At 37.5% G+C, this 22212-nt stretch overlaps 5 protein-coding genes and 1 long non-coding RNA gene across 11 annotated transcripts; 4 read left to right on the forward strand and 2 right to left on the reverse strand.

Annotated features, from left to right (window-relative positions):
- The first annotated feature begins 436 nt into the window (after positions 1 to 436).
- LOC140773600 (uncharacterized) lies at positions 437 to 3008 on the forward strand. Of its 3 annotated transcripts, none has more exons than XM_073116237.1 (3): positions 437 to 587; positions 2054 to 2135; positions 2239 to 3008. In XM_073116237.1, the coding sequence occupies exons 1-3, from the start codon at positions 576 to 578 to the stop codon at positions 2802 to 2804; spliced, it is 660 nt and encodes a 219-aa protein (XP_072972338.1). In that variant the 5' UTR covers positions 437 to 575; the 3' UTR covers positions 2805 to 3008. The 3 variants fall into 3 exon arrangements, with proteins under 3 accessions (XP_072972338.1, XP_072972339.1, XP_072972337.1); XM_073116238.1 differs by lacking the exon at positions 437 to 587 and adding an exon at positions 1615 to 1881; XM_073116236.1 differs by lacking the exon at positions 437 to 587 and adding an exon at positions 1855 to 1905.
- Positions 3009 to 3220: 212 nt separating this feature from the next.
- LOC140773601 (uncharacterized) lies at positions 3221 to 4733 on the forward strand. The gene is made up of 3 exons (XR_012106497.1): positions 3221 to 3358; positions 4296 to 4436; positions 4549 to 4733. It is a non-coding gene; the product is annotated as an uncharacterized lncRNA (long non-coding RNA).
- A 1649-nt stretch (positions 4734 to 6382) lies between these two features.
- LOC140773599 (microtubule-associated protein 70-4-like) lies at positions 6383 to 10552 on the reverse strand. 2 transcript variants are annotated; one of them, XM_073116235.1, is made up of 11 exons: positions 10290 to 10552; positions 9590 to 9675; positions 9405 to 9470; positions 9136 to 9306; positions 8874 to 9044; positions 8646 to 8801; positions 8402 to 8548; positions 8077 to 8148; positions 7384 to 7998; positions 7164 to 7295; positions 6383 to 6668 (listed from the first exon to the last, which is right to left on the reverse strand). In XM_073116235.1, exons 1-11 carry the CDS (start codon positions 10384 to 10386, stop codon positions 6651 to 6653), a joined length of 1731 nt encoding a protein of 576 aa, XP_072972336.1. In that variant the 5' UTR covers positions 10387 to 10552; the 3' UTR covers positions 6383 to 6650. The 2 variants fall into 2 exon arrangements, with proteins under 2 accessions (XP_072972336.1, XP_072972335.1); XM_073116234.1 differs by having other exon boundaries at positions 7147 to 7295; positions 10290 to 10548.
- Positions 10553 to 13439: 2887 nt separating this feature from the next.
- Positions 13440 to 18277, forward strand: LOC140773507 (glucose-6-phosphate 1-dehydrogenase 2, chloroplastic-like). 3 transcript variants are annotated; one of them, XM_073116108.1, is made up of 11 exons: positions 13440 to 13766; positions 14916 to 15070; positions 15209 to 15303; positions 15804 to 15918; positions 16192 to 16397; positions 16500 to 16649; positions 16753 to 16873; positions 16954 to 17183; positions 17282 to 17482; positions 17618 to 17914; positions 17994 to 18277. In XM_073116108.1, exons 1-10 carry the CDS (start codon positions 13565 to 13567, stop codon positions 17868 to 17870), a joined length of 1728 nt encoding a protein of 575 aa, XP_072972209.1. In that variant the 5' UTR covers positions 13440 to 13564; the 3' UTR covers positions 17871 to 17914; positions 17994 to 18277. The 3 variants fall into 3 exon arrangements, with proteins under 3 accessions (XP_072972209.1, XP_072972208.1, XP_072972211.1); XM_073116107.1 differs by having other exon boundaries at positions 17618 to 18277; XM_073116110.1 differs by having other exon boundaries at positions 14922 to 15070; positions 17618 to 18277.
- A 1248-nt stretch (positions 18278 to 19525) lies between these two features.
- On the forward strand, positions 19526 to 20066 carry LOC140774999 (TPD1 protein homolog 1-like). Its single transcript, XM_073118207.1, has 2 exons — positions 19526 to 19604; positions 19708 to 20066. The coding sequence occupies exons 1-2, from the start codon at positions 19526 to 19528 to the stop codon at positions 20064 to 20066; spliced, it is 438 nt and encodes a 145-aa protein (XP_072974308.1).
- A 360-nt stretch (positions 20067 to 20426) lies between these two features.
- On the reverse strand, positions 20427 to 22212 carry LOC140774269 (uncharacterized). The gene is made up of 2 exons (XM_073117192.1): positions 21938 to 22212; positions 20427 to 20869 (listed from the first exon to the last, which is right to left on the reverse strand). The coding sequence occupies exons 1-2, from the start codon at positions 22161 to 22163 to the stop codon at positions 20538 to 20540; spliced, it is 558 nt and encodes a 185-aa protein (XP_072973293.1). The 5' UTR covers positions 22164 to 22212; the 3' UTR covers positions 20427 to 20537.

A 22212-nucleotide genomic window follows, 5' to 3' on the forward strand; every position in this document is an offset into this window, starting at 1 on the left:
ATATTCAAGAGCAATTAAAACATATCGAATCCAACCCTTTTAGACCATTTGCGGGATTGTTGAAAATAATATCTTTCGGCTAATGATCTAATCAGTGACGTGTATTTAAAAGTTACTATTTCAATCAGCGATTTTATTAACTTAAAAATACACATATACAGCTGGAAACATAAAGTTTGATAACACTAGTTTGGCCAAGATCTCATCTTTCAACTATCTTCCATGTCACTTGTCACCTGGTTGTTCTTTTTCTTTGTCCACTTTTTTCATTTTGCCTTCAGAAGTCTTCTTTTTCTATAGGAGTTCTCTTCTATGTTATAACTATTATATTATAGCGGTTGGTGAGAACAAAAATAAAGCAGGACACCACCTATTCGGCATTCTATTTTGTGGTCCTATCCAAAAGTATATGGCGTCAGATGCGATTAATGTAAACAGTGTTTTGGGCATTATGACCATTAGTTTTAATTAGTGCAAGATCACACGTTTAAATACGACACTCTCTTCCTGGTTCTTTCATTCATACAGCTTGGCTCCTCTCCTAGAAGCAAAGGTGAGGAGGAAACCATCAAACCATGGCAGATAAGGTGAGCAATTCTCTTTATTTTCACTCTTTTCCTCCTCCTTTAGATGGTTTGCATGTTTATTGATTGTATGGGTTTCAATAACTAGTTATTCTCATAATTTAGAAGCTTAAGCTTCTTTAACTAGGAAGATGAAAAAGAAAAAGATATAAAAGATAGAAAGAGAAAGATTATTCTTTGATTTATATTTATATATTAATTGGATAAACTAGAAATAGATACTATATACTAGAGAAAGTTATAGATTTCACTTTCATCGTATGTTTCCAAATCTGCATGCTTATGAATGAGCGTTTTACGTTGAAGCGTTCCAACATTATTGATAGAATCTAGGAGATTTATATTAATTTCTAAATATGTCAGCTTCTTTATAAAATTGATAGAATATTTTCAACAATTCAAAAATCTTTAGCTTCACTTGACGTGGTTTATGTTTATTTTTAAACCAGCATAGTGAGTACTAAAATGGTTTCATATTCAAACACCAGTTTAAGATAAAATAGGCCTAGGATAACCTACTTTATGATTAGGGTATAATTAATCTATGCTCAATGAAGCATAAGAAAGAACCAATATAATAAGTTAGGGAAGTAAATGAGTAAATAGTATCTCTTTATACCAGCTCTCATCCTTTTCACAATGGCCGTCGATCTAGGTGCAATGGCTAGACTTTCATAAGTCTATAATGTGAGAACCTCCAACAAATTGCTTCCTTTGACCTAGAATTAAAGTTAAAACATGAACTTTGTGATACATAGTTAAACCAAGCCATAGTTAATTACAGCTATTTAATAAATAGACAATTATCATGAGTTTTAGAAATATATTTAAATATTTTTTACACGTTAAGTAAGTTTAAAACTTAAATATTCAAGCGAGAATAGCTATTCTTAAATATAAGATGTTGCTTGGGTCAAAAACTTATATGTAAATTTAAAAGCTGCTGAAGAAATTACTCCCGCTGAGCGACTTTCAGGTTGAATTCTATAAAATATTTCTCCCTCCTACTTAGTAATTTTCATAGTCGTTTTTAGGTTTTTTGTTGACGTAAATTAGAGGTTTTTCAACTCAGCGATTGTTGCATGCGGAAGGTCACGTCAGTTGTCACTTACGTTGTACTTTTTAAGTCGTCGCCTACTACTTTTGCCCTATATATGAGTTGCCAGTTCATTGCAAACTTGACGTGCCGAACCACTAAATATCCTAAGGTCGATCGTATCTATTCATACATCTTATCTCCTAGATCTCCAAGAAGAAGCAAAGGTGATGCGGAAACCACCAAGCCATGGCAGATAAGGTTAGCAGCAGTACATGGTTTGCGGTGCGTGTTTATGATTGATTGTATGGCTTTCGCGAGTAGTTAGTTCTTCTCATACTTTGTAAACTTAAGGAGCTCATGCAACACTAATTTTGGTCTCGTTTGTTTTGTCACCTTAGATTATATCTTTGTTATCTACTCATTGTCTCAGGTCTCCACTCTGATACTAAAAGTTGACCTTGACTGCAAGTGTTGTTACAAGAAAATCGAGAAAATTCTGTGCAAGATCCAAGGTGATACAATTCCCACTCCTTTTTAATTTTTATGTCTCTCACTCTCTCTATATATACACACTCGTCAACAATTGTTGGCGTATATCATTTGTTGCACTTATAGATGAAGTGTACATCACGAGAATCTCCTATGATGAGAAGAACAACACCGTGACCGTCTCTGGGCCCTTTGATCCCGACAAGCTCTCCAAAAAGCTACGTTGCAAGGCCGGGAAGTTGATAATAGATATCACAAGATTGCCGCCGAAGACGACGGCAGAGGACGCAATGAAGGTGGCGGAGGAGGGGAAGAAGGCGGCGGCGGAGGCGAAGAAGGAAGCAGCGGAGGCGAAGAAGACGGCAGAGGACGCGAAGAGGACGGCGGAGGACGCGAAGAGGACGGCGGAGGACGCGAAGAGGACGGCAGAGGACGCGAAGAAGACGGCAGAGGAGGTGAAGAAGCTGCCACAGCAGGTGGATGTCAATGTGAAGGTGATATGTGAGCCGCCGGCGAAGCCACCCGTTACGTTTTGTTGTTGTAATACGCCACCGTCGTGTGGAGGGCATCATGGCCATGGGAGATGGGGAAGTTGTTCTTGTGGACAACGAGCCCCACCACCTATACCCAGTTACAGGACACCAGGTTACTATGGCCTGCCCTGTCTTCAGTACATCTTTGAGGATAAATGATGACCATCATATCACGAGTATCATGGTGATCATGGGGTAAAGAATAATCTCACTCTTGAGACTAGAATTGTTTGTGTTCTGTTTGTGTGTGTTATAATCTCACTCTGTCAAGAATAATCTCACTTCTCGGGAAATCTCTAGTTTTCCCAAGAGAGAGAGTGTCATTTGAATGTCCATTAATGGAGCTTGATATTTCCATCTTTATTTTGCTTTCCAGCGGGCCATAATCTATTTGTAACGATATTATTTGGGCTCCGACCTATGTATTCGAGCTCGGGCCTATGTTAGCCCAAGCCCAACCCAATTCATTCGCGTTATAACGTATGCTTACGTCATATACAATCTAAAGTCCAAGAATTAGCGTCTCCCGCCTCTGGAAAAGAGAAACCTTCGTATGTTTCTCGATCGTCCGGCTTTCTTCTTTGATCCCGGCTTCTCGTTCTTGTTCTCCTCAGGATTCGGGAGAGATTTGGGCTTTCGTTCCCTTTCCGGCCGCTCCATGGATCCATCTCTGACCCAATCGGCTCCAGAGGTGCAAGAGGACGACGAGTGGGGTAAGATTTTACAACCTCCTTTCTTGTATCCAAATCTTGTCCTTGGAGGTGTTGGGTTATGTCGAGGTAGTTAAATTTTGTGCCGAGATTCGAGCTCTGGTTTCACAGTTTTGGTTCTTGAGATGTGTGTGAAAGTTGTGGTTTGTTCGGGGAGTCGTCAGAGATCGGGATGCTCAAGAATTCCTTATTTAGGTCTTGTTTCGCACAAGAAATGAATTGAACTAGATATCTCAAGATTGATGCGGGTTCCTATCTAGGTTTTCTTTTATATCAGCATATTAGTTAAATCTTGGAGATGCCTGATCAAGTTTCAGCTGAAGAAATATGAAGAAAGTTCACTTTTCTCGTAGTCGGATAAGGAAGCGTTTGGTGGTGTTTTTTTTTTTAATCCATCCTTCAATTGTAAATGAGGCTCATTAACGTGCATACGAATGTGTAATCAATGATGTTAGGTTCACAGTATGGTTCTCTACTAGATAATGCTTGCTCGATCTTCAACTCTATATATTTCAGTGCATGCGTTGTTCTTGTGAATTTAATCTATCAGGATTCACAAGTTTGTGTGATGAGGTCTACCGTGAGTTCAAAGAAGCACGTACGTTGAACTTGTACCCGCTGAAATTATATAGACATGATTTTATTTTTGTCAAGATGACATCTTTAGTGTTCGTTTGAGTCATTATTCTTGCCAAGTTGTTTGAATTTTGATATTCTCGTTTTCATATTTTCTGTTAAACCATGGCTATCTGTATGATGGAGGATATTGCATTCGTATACATTCAATATAGAGTCTGAGTGCCTGTGAAGCTTAATATTCATGGATTACTTAATATTGCTTGCTAGCATCAATTTACCAAGAACACCGTTAATTTGTCGAGTAAAAAACTTATGTTTGTTACTTATTCGGAGATATTTGTTGACCATGCTGCCATTTCAGACACTGATGGCTTCGTGATCCCAAGCTTATCTGTGAGGGACTCTGATTACAGTAACTGGAATGTCTCAGGAGTAGCAGATCTGAAGCCACCTCCAGAAAAACTTTTCATTCAAGATCTCAGTGTAGCGAAGATCAGCTATGGTACTTTCAGTTCTTAATACTTAGAAATTGTAAATATTCTCTGTTTCGTTTCAGCATCCCTTGATTGTCTGCTTTTTTAGCTGTAACAACTAGTTGATTACTTTCTAAACAGTCTATGGAGGTAGCTGAGAACTCCATCTCAAGTCAAGCAGCAAGAGCTCAACACAGCTGGCCGAACACATCGTTTTAAACATAACAAGCTGATCAAAAGATCTCTGGGCATAAGACTGAGAACAAGCTTGTTCTCTGTGCCAAAGAGCTCTGCAAGCTTGATCCACATTGTCATGAATCCAAGCATTAGAGGTACCTCCATTAATAGTATCAACTTCTAAAATCATATCAGATATATTTGCCTACTATCTGCTATGACAGTGCTCTTGCAGGACCATGTGTCCCCTTGTCTTCCAATTTATTGTAGCTATATTAAAATCTCCGTAGGCATTCTTAGAACCTCTAACAAATTGCTTCCTTTGACCTAGGATTGAAGTTAAACATGTACTTTGTGATACAAACTTAAACCACAGTTGTTTCTTATATAAATCAGTGGATTACAGCTATTTAAAAATAGACAGTTATCCTTGCATGTGGAAGGTTATTTCACTAGTCACCTACTACTATTTTTTTCAACAAAAAAAAAATTGTCACCTAGTTCTTTTCCCCTCTATGTGAGTTGCCAGCTCATTCCTGCAAACTTGAGGCTGCTGACAACTTTGCTCAATGTCATTATAGATTTATACTGTTCCTGGCTATGTTATTTTTCATTAAATTGATAGTAGAATATTTTCAGCAATTCAAAGTCTTTAGAAATCTTCTTTTTTAGTCTTTAGGAGTTTCTCTTCTTTATTAGAATTATATTACTATGTACTTTTGAGTCCTTTTGCCAACCTTACCAAAGCTAGTACACCACCAATCAACTGCTCTCTCAGACTCTGTTGCGGTGTGGCTTCCACTTGCTTATGGTCATATGTCACTATATATTGCACCACATGCCCGGAGCCAATAGTTCTTCCAAGTTTAAAATTATCAGTTTCTTGGCATTATGGACATGTTCAGCCTATCAGAAACAGCTGAAATCCTTAGTTTTGATTAGTATAATTAAGCCCACATGTTTAAATATAACGAGCTCTTCGTCCTTCTTTCATTCCTAACATCTTGGCAACTCTCCAAGAAGCAAAGGTGAGGAAACCATCAAGCCATGGCAGATAAGGTAAGCAATTCTCTTTTCATTCTTTTCCTCCACCTTTAGATGGTTTGCATCTTTATTTAATAGTTAGTTATTCTCATACTTAGAAGCTTAAGCTTCCTTAGTTAGGAAGATGAAAAAAAGAAGAAGAAAGGAGCCGACATTTGGACCCCTTCTGTTTTGTGACTTTTGTCACCTTAGATTATAAATGGTCTTTTATTTGCACTCTCGCTAACTTCTAATTCTCTCATCATTGCCTCAGGTCTCCACTCTAATACTAAAAGTTAAACCTTGACTGCAACTGTTGTTACAGGAAAATCCAGAAAATCCTATGCAAGATGATCCCAACAAGCTCTCCCAAAAGCTACGTTGCAAGGCAGGAAAGTTGACGATAGATATCACAATCAAACCGCCAGAGGAGGAGAAGAAGAAAAAGCCACCAGAGAAGAAGAAACAGCCGCTGCCGCCACCGCCACCACCTTAGCCGGTGGAGGTTAATGTGAGTCGTCGTGTGAAGAGCATTGTAGTAAAAGAATAATCTCACTCTGTGAGACTAGAATTGTTTTTGTTCTGTTTGAGGAGGATTGGACTCTTATCCAACCTACTAGTTTATGGAAATTAATGTGGATGTATCTTGATGTTGGTTGTGTTAATGAAGCTGTGTTAAGAATTCAATTGATAGAGTATCAAAAGTCTCTGCACATTTATATATATATATAGAGGAGAAGATGAACAGCTCTAGTATATTGACACCAAACGAATGGAAGTTATGACAAACTATGGCTTTTCTCTTATACTGTAAGAATTCCATTTGTCTGCATTCTGCTTTACAAGTACTTTTATCACTCTTAAGACGCTGATATTTCCTGCCTTCTTATCTTTTTGTGGGGCCCTCTACCCCGTTTCCTTCTTGGTGCATTTTATTTTAGAAAAAAGAAAAACTATACAAGAAGCTTGATGAGATGTAGATCCAAAGTCAACTCCAATTTCTCAGCTTCATGACGACTTGAAGTGACTACTTTGCGGAGACTTCATGATGTTCCACATCTCTGCAAATCAATTTGCAAGTTATAAATCAAGAAGCAAGAAAACAGAACAAAGCGTCCACTAATGCTGCTTAGAAGTACGTAAGAAAATGCAAGTCACAAGTAGCATGCAGAAAACTGAATTTCCTTGAGAACATAGAGACGCTAATTTGTATGGTTATTATATGTAATACAGGTCTTCTTGTCATGGACACGATAACAAGATTATTCGAGCACTTCTTGTTAATGGCTCTGAAGGCAAATATTGATTAATGTAAACCACATCAGGACCACAGAAGAATAAGAGAGATCTAGACCGTATTAAGATAAAAGAGTAGGCTTTCCATGTGCTGCTTCGTGTGTTCACAATTTTGCTTCTGGCAAGACGTAATATTCATGTTCTTCAGATCCTAATTTGGAAAAGATGTTCCTTCTAATAATTAATATATCAGATAAAAAGAAAAGTAAAGTTTTAACTTCTCTGAGAGCCTAAATTAGGTACCTTTTCGAGATACCTACAAGTTTTCCCTTCTGTTTAATATCCTCTGACTTTAACAGTGCTTCCTTTTCTCTGGCAGCCATTTCTCTTCTCATCTTTTTTGACTCAGTTTCCATTGCCTTCATGAGTAAATCGACCTTTCTCTGCAGCATCTGCATCACGATGCAAGCTTATGTGACATAGGAAATAAGGTTATAGAGATATGCATGTGACTATCTGAAAGATGATGTTTTATCTAACCTGGATCTCATCATTCTTAGCATTCAAAATTCCATCTTTTTCCTCATGTGTTTTCCTTAAGCAGATAACCTCCTTCTGCATTTTGTCATACAGATAACCGGAGACCATATCTTCAGACTCATCGTTCACGGGACCCTTTTTTTGTGGTTCAACATCACCATATCCTTTGGCTTCAACTTCTCGGGAAATATCTACTTTTCCAGAGAGAGTTTCATCTGAATGTCCATTAGAGCTCACATTTCTATCTTTATTTTCCTTGCCAGTAGCATCAAATAATTTGCTTCTTGAGGCCCATAAATTATTTCTAACAAGATTATCTCCGCTGACAAACTTCACTTTCAAGCTGCCTATTCGTTTCATACTTCTGGTGCTGTCAATACGTTCTAAATTGGGCTGCTTTAACACTTTGGCAGCAGCAGGTGCCCTTGGCTGAGATGATGGCCTTTTCTTGTCAACAACTTCCAACAATGACTCAGGCTGCTTCATTACCTTTTCCTTCGGTTGGGACGTTGATCTCCTTTTAGCTATTTGATCAGAATTATTAAGTTCCTTTGCTGAAGTTGACATATTTCTCAAACCTTCCTCCAATGTCTTCAGCCTCAGTTTCAGTTTGTCCTGTAAGGAACATGGGATATGCATTAAATGAAGAAATCTGACATTTGGAAAAAGAATCACAAAAATGATTTATTTTACTTTGAGTTGAGCTTCAGCCTTAGCAGTTCTTTCCACCACAGCTACCTTATCTCTCAATCGTTGTATCTCCCCCTGTAGATGCATTCAACTATCTAAGTACTGGAGGTATTTAGTAAATATTTGATCAGTATGATGATCTCAATACTCTTCCTAAGTCCTAACTATGCTAAATAACATCTTTGTCATCCCAGAGGACATGACATACATCTTTTCCACAAATAAAAGAAAAACAAAAAGGAATGGCATAGTGTAGTGGAAAGTTCACTGCAGCAAAGTAGATGTAAGCATACACAACTTCTCAGCATTTTGAGTGGGCAAGCAATACCTGCAAGAACCTCCGGTCTTCCAGCCACTGCTTAACAGGCATGACTTTTTCATCATCATCCTTCCACTCATTGGCAACCACAGAAGCAACACGATTCACTGAAACTTTAAATCTAGCTAGTTCCCTCTCAAGAGTCCTCTTCTCCTCCTGGAAAGTTGAACATGAGCGAACATATTTATTCTTAAACTCTAGGACAAAAAAGAAAAAGGTACTAAACAGGATCTGATAGGGGTAAACATCATACATTTAGTTCATAAACCTGGCGTTGGTAGTCACGTACAGCATTAGCAACTGCACCACCAGCTAGGACAGATTCTTCAAGTTCACAAATTGTTTGAGTAAGCTTTTCGACCTCCACAACCTTCTGGCGAATTGTTTTCTCTGAGAGTTTATTTTCTTCCTGTGACAATATAAAAGGAGGATAGTAGACATAGTTCACCAATCAAAAAAAAAATGACAGATATGATTATACCTGGCAGATCTCCAGTTTCCTCTTCAGCTCAAGGTTTTGATTTTGCAAACTCTCTACGATTAGTGCTCGTTCAAGAGCACCATGCAAGATATTTTCTGCTTCAACTAGTGCTGCCTCTTTGGACTTCATATGCCGTTCCAAAGCCTTTTTATCCTCTTGCAGTGTCACAACCTGCAGTTTAAAAATTAACTCTGTGTTCCTGTAAAGCTCCAAAATAAGACACAGCTACTCGACTGCCATGAGAACAGTTTTTACACTATACCTCATTCTTGTATTTCTTGATCTCAGACTGAAGTGGGGCGATAACAGCCTCAATAGGAAGAACTTCCTCATCCTTGAGAGTTGCATGAACTCTTCTCAATGCTGCTTCTGCAGCAAATTGTGCAGCCAACGCTTCCTTTTTCTCGTTGATCAGCCTCTTTGTTTCTAGATTCTGATATTGATATAAACAATTTGAACCAAATTGCACAGATGTTAAGTGAATAACGCCAATGAAGCTTTACTTTAAGTAAAAGAAATTAAGAAAATCACCTTCTCCTCTAGTTGTTTCTCAATGGTTCCCATACTTTCATCCAGCCTTTTCAGTTCATTGCTTAGCTGAAGACATCAATATCATCATGACTTCTTAGTTATCAGGTAAGCACGAGAGGATACTCTCTCCAGCATGTATATTTGCACATATAAAATATGAGTGAGTTATTTTGTAAGCTTATTACCTCGACAACAGCCTTATCCTTTTGTAATTCTGTCAATTTCAAGCCTTTTATTTCACTGTAGGCAAGCACCAGCTCTCTCTCCTTTTCTGCAGGTTAATTTAAGAACTTGAATAAGTAGATATATTGCAAATTTACAGTTCAATGCTTATATATATTATGGAAAGGACGGTTTATCTGTAGCTGTTGCAAGTATTGATAGTCATATAGAGATTGAGAATTTGAGACCATGAAAATGATACTTTCGCCATTAAAAAAAATTCATTGAGTGCAATTTTTTTTTTTAAAAAAAAAACCCTATTGAGAAAGACCAGTTCAGTATTAATTAAAAGCAATTTAGACATGCTCTCTAGCTTCCCTGGCAAGCTCTTCAAAGTCACAATTTGACTTCCCTTATGGATTTAGTGTAGATTTAAATAAGTACCCACTTAAGCTTCCTCCTTTCTCTTGTTGATCATGAGAGACGAAGCTCTAGGCTAATTAAATGGTGCTGCTGTGATTTGAACAGGTAAAACTTAAAATAATTAACGACTCTTTCATGGAGAACATAGTAGGATTCACACAGCCGCATTCCCGTAACAATTACTACAAAATGGAAGAGACCCATTACTCCACCATGTTAGCAAAACACTAGCAGCCATCTTAAAATAACAAAAACCCACACACACACACACAAAAGGATGAAACTTTACTAGAGCCATACCCTTGAGGCAATTCTCCAATCGATTGAGTTCGATGACAACTGGGTCCGAAAGGTTCTGCGGCATCTCCTTCGCGCCAACTTCGCCCAAACTACCCATCTCCCTCTCAGCTCTCTGTGCTCACACTTCCTTGTATCCCACTTCGAACAAGATGAGCAGTGCAGCCAGATGGGTGGGTTGGGGGGGCATTTATGATGTGGGTTTCGTGAAGAAGAGCCCATTGTATAAGAAAATCGACAGCAATTGGAAGAAGAAGAAGAGAACGACACAACGAGATAAGGCCGCGTATTTTGGCGAGGAAGGAAGAGAAAAAGGAGGACATAAAGAAGAATGATATCAAACCGGCTGGAGCCGGCTGTGCTTGATGGTAACCTTTTTGTTGGTATGAGTGGATAAATAATAATGGAGAATTTCCTTTATATATACCAATTTATTTATTGTAATTACAGGTAATGATTGGGTGTAAACACAAGAAACCAATTAAGATGATAATTATCTAATTAAGACAATAATCTCTATTAATCATGTATATATATATAAAAAAAAAACATTAGAAACTTATCTATAAATTATAGATCCCTTATTCATAGTTTATAAGCAAACACCATTAGATTTAGTATAACTAATATTCTTTCAGTATCACTAATGCAATAGATATTAATTCTATCCTAGATCTCTTAGTATTGCAACCAAACAATGAAATGAGACCACATAGTTTTCAACATTAAGGCACTAATAATAAATGGTTCCCAGCTCACATCTATTATCTAGACAAGAAGAATATATAAAGACTAATGAACTGGTTTAGTGGCTTAGAAGATAATAATAATAGTATTGAAAAGAAAATTAGAGATATTAATTATCTGCCTGGAAGAATGTCACATACAATGGATGCTCTTCATGTCGCATTTCGTTATATATATTTTTCAACCTGTCTCTTTTTAATTTTGGGCCACAAATGAAAGCCATTTCAACGTCATTAGTGGAGATCGATTGTTGCAGGAGAATAGGAGTTAAAAATATTACTATATGAATTCTTTTCGTCGGATAAGGATGATGATTAGTGATGATGACTTGCTTTGACTGTTTGTTAAGTGGATGATTAGTGATGATAATCACTTTTGAAGCTTCTTAAGGTAGGTGAAGCTCTTATCTACCGACCTACTTAGCACCATGGATATAATAAAAATCTTATGTTGCTCACGTTATAGTCTATATATATTCTTTAAAATATAAAGATTGGCACTGAAATAGTTAGACTCCAAAAGACTGTTTTGTCGTTGTATAAAATTATTTAAAATAATTTAAAACCATCTAATATTATCGATTCTATATACAAGAAAACAAAATCTTATTCTTTTTTGCAAGAAAAAAATCGGCAATAAATATTTTATGCTCTAAATTTTAAATATTTTAGTCATTTTAAATATATTTATTAACTTTAACACTATATATCAGAAATATTTAATAAAAATTAATTATAATAATATTATGAAAGAGCAAAAAAACAAAAAAAAAATCTCACTTCAATTATGATATTTTAAATGAGAAATCTCTCATTCTCAAATTATGTATGGCATTTTACTTCAATCAATCTATACGGCGATATCTCTGTTTACCATTTGTTGGGCATCTTATGATGATTTCTTTAGATAAAAACATAATAGTAGTCTTTTAAAGGGAAGCTCCGATTGTTTTCGGCCTTCAAATATATTTCTCAAAGGTTTGGAAGCTTTGGAAGCATTTCTTCTCTCGTTACTCCACGAATAAGTTTCGACAAGTTCTCTACTCAAATTGCTACCTAAAGCGGTCTTCCCTCTCTACTCTTTTTTCTACGCTTTGTATCCTCTACTTGTCTCCTTATTCTAAATAAATATAACTGGGAACTTATATTTAATTGAGAAACATTTATCCTTAATTTGACAATAATCCGGTTGTTATCAGTGATATAAAGAATGCTTTAAGGATGTCACTGATAACAAAAAAGCAAGACAACAAAGTGGTCAAAAACTCTCATCTTTGCTTAAAAGAATGATACATATACACAACCAACCAATACATTGGATATTGATTGCTGTGATATTGCTCGGGCGACTAAGTAAAGACTCCATTGCTCACCTACACCATTAACAATGACACCAAGAATAATAATTAGTAGTAGCATTATATAGATAACCATCAGTGATCTTTCTTTTCTCAAATAAAGGTATACGCATACCTATGGGGGAATCTCAGGGTGAAAGCTACGGAGACCAATAAAGACTCAGATATTGCACAATAATTAACAGTTTATAACTGAGATCATTCATACATAGCTTCAGGATAATGTTTGTTGGCATGAATTCATGTGGGCCAAACTGTGTGTTTATGATCTGAGAAGCTTGTGGGGATTAAGGTAGGTGGAGGAGAAGGACACTGTGTGAACTGTGAAGGAGCTGAGAAATTCTATCCATGCCAGTCTTCTTTCTTTCTTTCTTTCTTTTTTAATTAGAAAAAATGTATTAAAAGAAAGCCAGAGGCTCAAAATATAATCTTGGTGGGTTAGGAATAAGATCATCCTAAGCGTAAGCAAAAAAATTAATTCTATATATTTACCTGTAATAAGTTATCTTAGGCTTTAATAAGTTTGGAGGATTTATCCTAAAAAAGATTAAAGTTAGGGAAATTTATCAAAACCAATTATGTTTTCTTTCTTTTTCTATCGTTTATATCCGCGGTCTCGTATGAATATTTATCATTTGAACGTTTGTATTTAATTTTTAATTGAATTACCTGAAATAATTATATTTAATCTTAAAATGTGAAGCCTCCTTCATTTTTATTTCCTTTTAGAATAATTAAACTTCCCCCATTGGATTGGATTAATGTAAGAGGTTGCTCTTTTGTTTTTTTACTTTAATGTTAGGTATTAAGGTAATTTGACATGTATAGTTAGTTTTACTCGTCTATATGGTCATTAACTAACTTAGTTTTTAAGGCATTAAAATAAAAAATAATGATAAATATCCATTTATTAGTGCTTTCTTTTGACCAAAAAAGCCTGCTATCCAAAAAGCCCATGGGCCCCATGGGCTTTATGTTAGTGGTTTAAAAAATATATATATATTTTTTTTAATGAAGCGTAATAATAAGCTCTATTCTTGAGAGCCACGGCCACCACACTCTGCTACGTGGTTGAGATATTTTACAAAGGAAACACTTGAGGGAGAGAGAGAGAGAGAGAGAGAGAGAGAGAATCCAATTCCTCGGTCTCAATCTCTCCTCCTCTTCCTCGTCGATGGCTATATGCTTCCACTCTCGTTCCTATGTGGCCTTATCTGGCTCCTCTTCGAACTACGGGAGAAGCGTTTCGGGGAGGAGGAGGAGGTGGAGCGAATTCATCTCGCCTATCCACTTTCTTGCCTTCAGGAGTTGCGGAAGAGGGTTTCAGATGAAATCCTCAAATGGGTACCCGCAGATTGGTGTCTCTTTGAAGGATGGTGAGTTTTTTTTTTTTTAAATAATCTTCTATTCGATCGGATTACCACTATTCTGATGCTATCCTTTTAAATGAGGCCTTAATTAAAAATTGAATCTTGCACATGATTGATACTAAGAGGAATCTAATGATGTAGAGAAGTAAGCTTTGAGTGCATTTTATTAATGTAGGTTTTAAATGTAGTAATTGATAATGCCCAAGAAGAATGCGCCTGTCCTCAGTAGGGATGGGGATGAACTAGATTCACACATTTAGAAATTTAAGCAGAAGATTAACTGAATTTAGATTTAGACATAAATAATCTTTAAGGGCCAAGATTATGAGACCAGATAAAGTACAATGTGTTCCAGGCTGTGAGATAATGCATTAGTCACTAGACATAAATTTAGAAAAATTACAAATGTTGAATTTCTGTCAGAATTTGGAGTAGGTTTGAGTTATGCTATAAAGTATAAGCAAAAGATTAACTAAATTTAGGTTTATACATGAATAATCTTTAAGGGCCAAGATGATGAGACCAGATAAAGTACAATGTGTTCCTGGCTGTGAGATAATGCATTACGTTACTAGAAATAAATTTAGAAAAATTACAAATGTAGGACTTCTGTCAGAATTTTGGAGACGACTTAAGTTATATGTTATAAAGAGTAAGCAGAAGATCAACTAAATTTAGATTTAGACATAAATAATCTTTCAAGGGCCAAGACGATGAGACCAGAAAAAGTACAATGTGTTCCAGGCTGTGAGATAATGCATTGGTTTAAAAGAAAAAAATTTAGAATACAAATGTGGAAGAGTTTTCTTATAAAGTTTAAGCAGGGTTTTGTAGTGGTATTTTACCAATTATGCTGGAAGAAAGATATTTCACCTCTTAGAATAGAATTATGTGAACTAGATGCTAGAAATATGGATCCTTATGTCTATGTAGAGTCCTATTGCTTTTCTTTTATCATAAGTTCTTTTCTCTACGTTTCGCATAGTTTTGTATTCAAAATTTTATAGAATTGCTTGCAGGGGCCAAGCCATGAATTTGTTCTTTAGTCTCTGCCATCCTCTGGATCTGCCTCTAGTCATTCACTTTTTTTGTTATCCTAACGGAAATTTTGTTTATTTTTTCCTTCTTATTTGCTTGCTAAATAATTTGGAAAAGATGCAGAAGTACTTACAGTAAAACAATCTAAGGATGGGCTAGAACAGGCTGACAGTATAGTCAGTATCACCGTTGTTGGAGCTTCTGGGGACCTTGCTAAGAAGAAAATCTTCCCAGCACTATTTGCTCTATTTTATGAAGGTTGCCTTCCTGAGGTCTGAGTTTTCACTTCTTACTTTGAACTATTGTCAGTTGTGAAGTAGCTCTGCTGATATATAGATCCTAATATTTTACAAAAATACTCTGTCTCTAATAGTGGTCTCCTTTAGCTTGATTTATTCCTGTTTATGCAGCATTTTACAGTTTTTGGTTATGCTCGTAGTAAATTGACTGATGAAGAACTGAGAAACATGATCAGCAAAACTTTGACTTGCAGAATTGATAAGAGGTATCTTTTGAAATTCTGGAACTTCTTATTTTCGTATTGCTATTTTCGGTCCCCCTTAGAGATGCAACAACCATCTCTGGACTCGATTCAGTAAAACCTAAGATAGCTCAGTTTGGTTATGAACTCAGGTGAGCATAATTAGACTTGCTTATAAGATATTTGCTTGAACATGATGAAAACAGGTTTATGATATGCTTAAGTTCGTCCAAAAGGCTCAGATTGGATAAAAAATATCATGAAATTACTGTAAGATCTAGCTTGACCGCTTAGAATTTGCTATTGAGATCTGCAAAGGTTCATTTAGCTAGTGTTCATGCAGAGCCAAGTTTAAGAAGTCTACTATTTGGTTCTGGTTGGCTGGCTGGAGTCCTAATTCCTATCTCTATATATCAAGTCTACTTAACTGTTTTGTAGAGATATTATTTCAAGTCTACATTTCTGAAAGCAATTGGAAGCACTTTAGAAGTCATACCTGCATTACTAAGTCAATCATTTTACAGGGAAAACTGCGGTGACAAGATGGAACAATTTTTGCAGAGATGCTTCTATCAATCTGGACAATATAGTTCAGATGAGAATTTCTCAGAGTTAGACAAAAAGCTTAGAGAAAAAGAGGTAACAATGTCACAATATAAGACTAGTGAATGATAGTTGCAGTCTCTTCATTTACATTCAATGTCACAGAAGCACATTTTATTTTTCTGCCATAGCTTCTGTGCTCTGTATTGAAATAAATGTTCTGATCCTAAACATTAGTGAACTTGGAGTCCTTGTCTTCTTATTTCCTTTTCTCTTCACTTTGTGGATTCTTCTTTTCTCTACTTATCATAACTGATTCTGCATCTAGAAGTGTAATTAGACATAATCTAATTCGATCACATTTGGCAGGCTGGCAAACTACCTAATAGGCTATTTTACTTGTCAATTCCTCCAAACATATTTGTTGATGTGGTGAGGAGTGCAAGCTGTTCTGCTTCTTCATTAACTGGATGGACCAGATTCATAGTTGAAAAGCCGTTTGGTCGCGACTCCGAGTCATCTCGGGAGCTTACGCGATGCTTAAAGATGTACTTAGCTGAAGATCAAATTTTCAGGTATGTCATGTAACTCAAGTAATTGTCATCTTATTTCATTTTGTTGTCAACTACGCAAATAGCTATTACTCCTAAGTAATTGTCATCATATATATTTTGTAGGATTGACCACTATTTGGGAAAAGAACTTGTTGAAAACCTCTCGGTTCTTCGTTTCTCCAATCTTGTTTTTGAACCTTTATGGTCAAGGAACTACATTAGGAACGTGCAACTCATATTTACTGAAGATTTTGGAACAGAGGGTCGAGGCGGGTTTGTGATATCTATATATATATATATATTAGTTACACTCCCATTTCATCAAGGAACTAATTAATATGCAAGGTAGAATAATCATTTGCTTCCTTATTTCCAGTTACTTTGACAACTATGGAATCATCCGGGACATAATGCAGAATCACCTGCTCCAGATATTAGCTTTGTTTGCCATGGAAACCCCTGTCAGTTTAGATGCTGAGGATATTCGAAATGAAAAGGTAGTTACCATGTGTTCTCATTGAATTGGCAAGTCATCATTCACATGCATACATCACATGATAATACTACTCTTCTTTAGGTAAAGGTTCTACGATCCATGAGGAAATTGCAAGTGGATGATGTTGTGGTAGGACAATATAAGGGCCATACAAGAAGTGGGAAATCTTATCCAGCTTATATTGATGATCCAACAGTGCCAAAGGGCAGTCTTACTCCAACTTTTGCGGCTGCTGCTCTTTTTATAGACAATGCAAGATGGGATGGTGTTCCTTTCTTAATGAAAGCTGGAAAAGCATTGCATACTAGGAGGTAAGGAAGGAGAGATCGCTCTTTCCTCGTATTATTTCCGTACGTTCATCTATATTATTGAAGGATATTCTTTCTTTCTTTGTTTCTTTAAAATCTAGTGCAGAGATTAGAGTTCAGTTCAGACATGTACCTGGTAACTTGTACAAGCGAAAGTTTGGGACTGATTTAGACAAATTAACTAATGAGCTTGTCATCCGTGTACAACCCAACGAAGCCATATATCTGAAGATAAATAATAAGATCCCAGGGCTGAGCATGAGATTGGACAGCAGTAACTTAAATCTACTTTATTCTGAGAGGTAAATTACTCTCTAATATGTATGAGCTTTGAGATATGACCTAATATTATCAACCCTGCAGACCCTGTTCACAACCCAATGAAATTAATATCTTGTCGATTTATGTATGTTATGGCATATATGCTTAATTTGCAGGTACCCACGAGAGATCCCAGATGCATATGAGAGGCTTCTCCTAGATGCAATCGGAGGAGAACGCCGGCTTTTCATCAGAAGCGATGAACTGGATGCAGCCTGGTCTCTCTTCTCGCCATTGCTGAAGGAATTGGAAGATAGAAGAGTTGCTCCAGAGCTATACCCATATGGTAGCAGAGGCCCAGTTGGAGCACACTATCTCGCTGCAAAGTATAATGTCCGATGGGGTGATATTACCAGTGGCAGCTTCTAATCTTGTTATAATAACAAACACAAATATATACATATACTGCATCTGTGAGTAGTTAATTTTATTAGATTCTTTTGCCATTGTTCCAAAGATCTTAAGCAGGATCTTTCAATTGTTCATGGTCAGCCACTTGTCGCACCTCGGATTTCGTGGACGATGGACGTGGCATTCCTACGCGGCGCGGCGCGTGGCTGCTGCATGCGTTGCGGGGCTCGTTACAGTTACCTGGCCATCCAACTGTGCACAGTTAGTTCCATTCGCTTCCCGTCTGTAATCGGCAGCGATGTGTTATTCGGCTGCAGATTTTGTGATCTTTAGATGCTACGTACATTGATATTTATTAGTACAATAGTACTACTGGAGGGAGCATTAATGCAATTCAGACCCTCCCTTCCCTCCTACTTGGCTTCCTCTCTAGTCTCTCTCCTACTGATCTAAGTTCAACTTTAGTTCCTTTTGCTTTGGCGGCTAACTTTACATTACATACCTCGATTGAATAGAAATTTCCTCTCAGTACCATTTTCCGATGCATCACCCTTGTCCCCTCATTAAAACGCATCTCTTCTTCCTCGATCGGCTTTCTCTTCTCATTTACTCCCTGCCATCTCGCCTTCTTTTCATGCATCTCCTCTCTCTCTCTCTCTCTATATATATATATATATATATATATATCATAAAAGTGAAACCAATGAACAAAATTAATGCCTACTTAACATAGGCCATATGTTATCATAAAACTATGTTTCGGCAAAATTTCATCAACTAGCAACCTAATTAATTGCAAAGAGATCTAGAGAGAGAGAGGTGTTGCTTCACGTACGCTACGCCAGGGTCTGTCTCTTTGTCTTCCATCATTCCCCATGCACGTCTCGTACACCTGGAGATCTATACATCTACACCAGATCTCACGTGAAATCATACCGAAGGACAGCCTGGTGATTCGTGCACTTTTCCTACCTCATCTTTGGGTCAAAGATCTCTTATATTTCCCATTATAGCTAAGGATCTTTGCATACCAAGGGGCATTTATTTCACTCTCTCTCTCTCTCTCTCTCTCTCTCTCTCTCTCTCTAGTACTAATCCCCTATTACCTAAGGGCTATGGTGTATCTAACTATGTATGATATACACATAGACGGCATGAATGAACGGATGGACTCCGAAATCTCATCCGATACCGTCCATTTAATGCTCTCTTACAGAATGTTCTCTCACTTGATGGGACCCCTCCCACGCATGATGTCGACCCCCAATCTTCATGCGCGTCATCCGATGTGGCCCGTCTGATCATGATCAGACGGTATAAACAACAAAAGTTCAAGGTAGTTTGAATGGTCATAAATACAGTGGCATTCTAGTATATGTGAGTAGGACGGAGCCTCATTTATACGGAGGCACGAGTAGTTAGTAATTAGAAAGCGGGTATAAGAAGACGAAGTATCTATCCCTTTCAAGTTTCAAGTGGCTTCTTCCTTTTCTCCTTCTATTCCTGGAACCCCACAGTTCCCATCTCGTCCTTGTGGCATCCGACGGCTCTGATCACCCATGATCTCGTTTCGATGGCGATCCTGCGCTCTCTCGGCCACTCTGGCCCTTAGCCTTCTCCTCTGCTTGCTGTGTGATGGCATTTCAGTTATTTCCTCGCGTTTTAGTAGCAACATGCATGCAGAATCGGAAGGGCCACTCTTCCATTACGAGGTCCATCGGACGGTCAGGATGCGGAAGCTCCTCAAAACTGGTACTTGGTTTTTTTTTTTTTTTTTTAAATAATAAGTTCATATTGCGTGCATGCATGCATGCATGCTTATTGCTTAACCATCGTATCTCCATGAGCTAATCAGCCGGTGGGGAAGCCACGGAGGGGGCGAGATCAACGGCCAGGACCGGCCTAGAGGCATGCTCGAAAGCTGACGTGGTGGTTTACCAAGGCGCCACTGCGCCACTGCCCAATGGGATCCCGACGTACACTGTGGAGATCTTAAACGTCTGCGTGTCCGGCTGCGCCGTCTCAGACATCCACGTGGCATGCGGATGGTTCAGCTCGGCCCGTCTCATAAATCCACGTATCTTCCGGCGTGTCCAGTTCGACGACTGCCTCGTAAACGACGGAGCCGCGCTTGGGCCGGGGGAGAGCCTCTCGTTCCAGTACGCCAATACTTATCGCTACCCACTCGATGTCACCTCGGTTTCATGCTACTAGTCTTTTTAGTGTATATTTTGGGAGCCAAGGCGTGTTAAGTTCGTGTTATATATTTAGAAATAGTGAAATAATCTACTGTAATGATAGTAGTGGCTGTAATAATATATAAAAGGTGTTATATATATATATATATATATATATATATATATATATATATATATCAAGTGTATTTTTTTATCTGTTTGTGAAGCAGCAAACGTCTTCCAATTGTTTCGGAAGATAAGATCGATACCCAGGTCGGCATGGTAGTGGAGAGTATATGAAAACGTGACTTGTGTCCACTTGCATGTTTTCGGATTGGTTCATAATATATATTTGCAAAAAGATAAAGAAAAAAGAACTCTTTTCTCCACACACACGTACATATACTATGCCAAAATTAATTCAGCATGAATGATTATTTTTACACTAGTCTGGCACACCACTTCATGTATACATGTGTAAGAAAAATCTATAAGACTTCGAATTTATTTAGGCATAAATATCTTGCATTTTCGAGCACCCACGTAGATGATGCTCACTGTTGTGATTAAGACTCACGACTCCTGCAGTATAAACTCGAATACCATTTCCAATGGAAGATAAGTGTATAGCTTGTGGACGTACGCGTGAAGCGATCAGTCGGCAAGGTGAATTCATTGGAAGACGAAGGATTCTAACCATGCAGTCCTTGTCCATCCTTGGGATTGCATGGAGGTGGGAAGGGAGATCAACTATAAATTCTCCATAATCGTCTGTTACTCCTTGCACCCAATCTATCCTTCTTTTGCCTTCCATTTTGCAACCAACTGCTACTTTTGCAGCTTCAAATTAATCATAGCAATCTTGATGTCAGTAATTAATTTCTTCTTTATTAAATAACAAAATACAGACGATTTTATCATGAAAAAGATGATAAAAGAGGTTTTGTCTTTATTTCCTATTCCTCTGTTCTCTATTTTTACGTAGACAACTAGTTATGTAACACTTTGTATATTTAAGCACTTTTAAGCATTTCGTAATGTATACGGAAAAAGGTAGTGTCAGCATGAACTACTAAGACATTAATTCCATTTGACATTCAAAAGAGCAAATTGCTATATCGAATTAATATATTCAGTATACAATTAGTCTTTTGTTTCTGAACGCCTAATGTTTGATGAAATGTCTGTTTGTTGGAAGGCCGGTGGGGGTGTCAACTGCTAGGTAGTGACCATCTTTACAAACGTAGAAAAATAGCAACATGCATTTGGTATGATGTCCACCTGCCAACTGCATGTCCACCTCTGTAAGTCATCTTGATTAGTAGAATAATCTTTATCTCTTTCCTTAAGTGCATCTTAATTAATGAATTCACAGCTTGATCAAGAGTGTGATTTCTCTCTCAAATGTGGGTGTTTAAGGTCTAAGGACTTGGATTACCAACCATCGGACTTTCTGATCCAAATTTATCCACTAAATAATTAGTCGGCACTCCCATATATAAATTCCATTCTTTTCTTACATCCAAAACGCGAATGATTAAAAAAAATGATCTAAAAATCTAGCTAATTTATATGTACGATCACGTTATAGTACGTAATTTTTTTTTAAACACTTGAAACTACTTTAAAGTTACTCGTAACCATCTTTCCTTCAAAGATAGAATTGATAAACTCGCTCACCATTTCATTCTAAAACATCTCTTCGTCAAGCATCGTTAACTATTAATCCCATTCGTCCCATCCTTTTATGAAGGTACATAAGCCTTAACATCGATCGATAACTAAATAACTACGATAGTTATTCGCTCTAAGCTAGCTATGTCATCTACTAGTTGGTGCATATGATGCCACTAATGAAAGAAGTAAACAAAATACTAAAACTTAATTACAAGTATAAATGCTGGAAACCTGATACGTGTGAGACAGGGATTACGCAGGCATGGCAGACGACCGTGCCGGTGACCAGCACGGAGGATAGCCGCTCTTCGCCGTATCCGGCAACTCGCACGAGCTCCGAACGTGAGAGAAGCTGCATGGGCATCTCATCGATAGCTGAATTGGCCGAGCAGAGGAGGAAGAGGAAGAGGAGGAGCACGGTCGCCGACGTGAAGGTTGTGCCTCGGAATTCGCGCATATCCTTACGTTTGCATGAGGTGTATCAATATGCAAGGGGGAGAAGCCGA

This window comes from Typha angustifolia, chromosome 13 (assembly GCF_048772165.1).
Source record: "Typha angustifolia cultivar Huaian chromosome 13, ASM4877216v1, whole genome shotgun sequence".
NCBI classification, from domain to species: Eukaryota; Viridiplantae; Streptophyta; class Magnoliopsida; order Poales; family Typhaceae; genus Typha; species Typha angustifolia.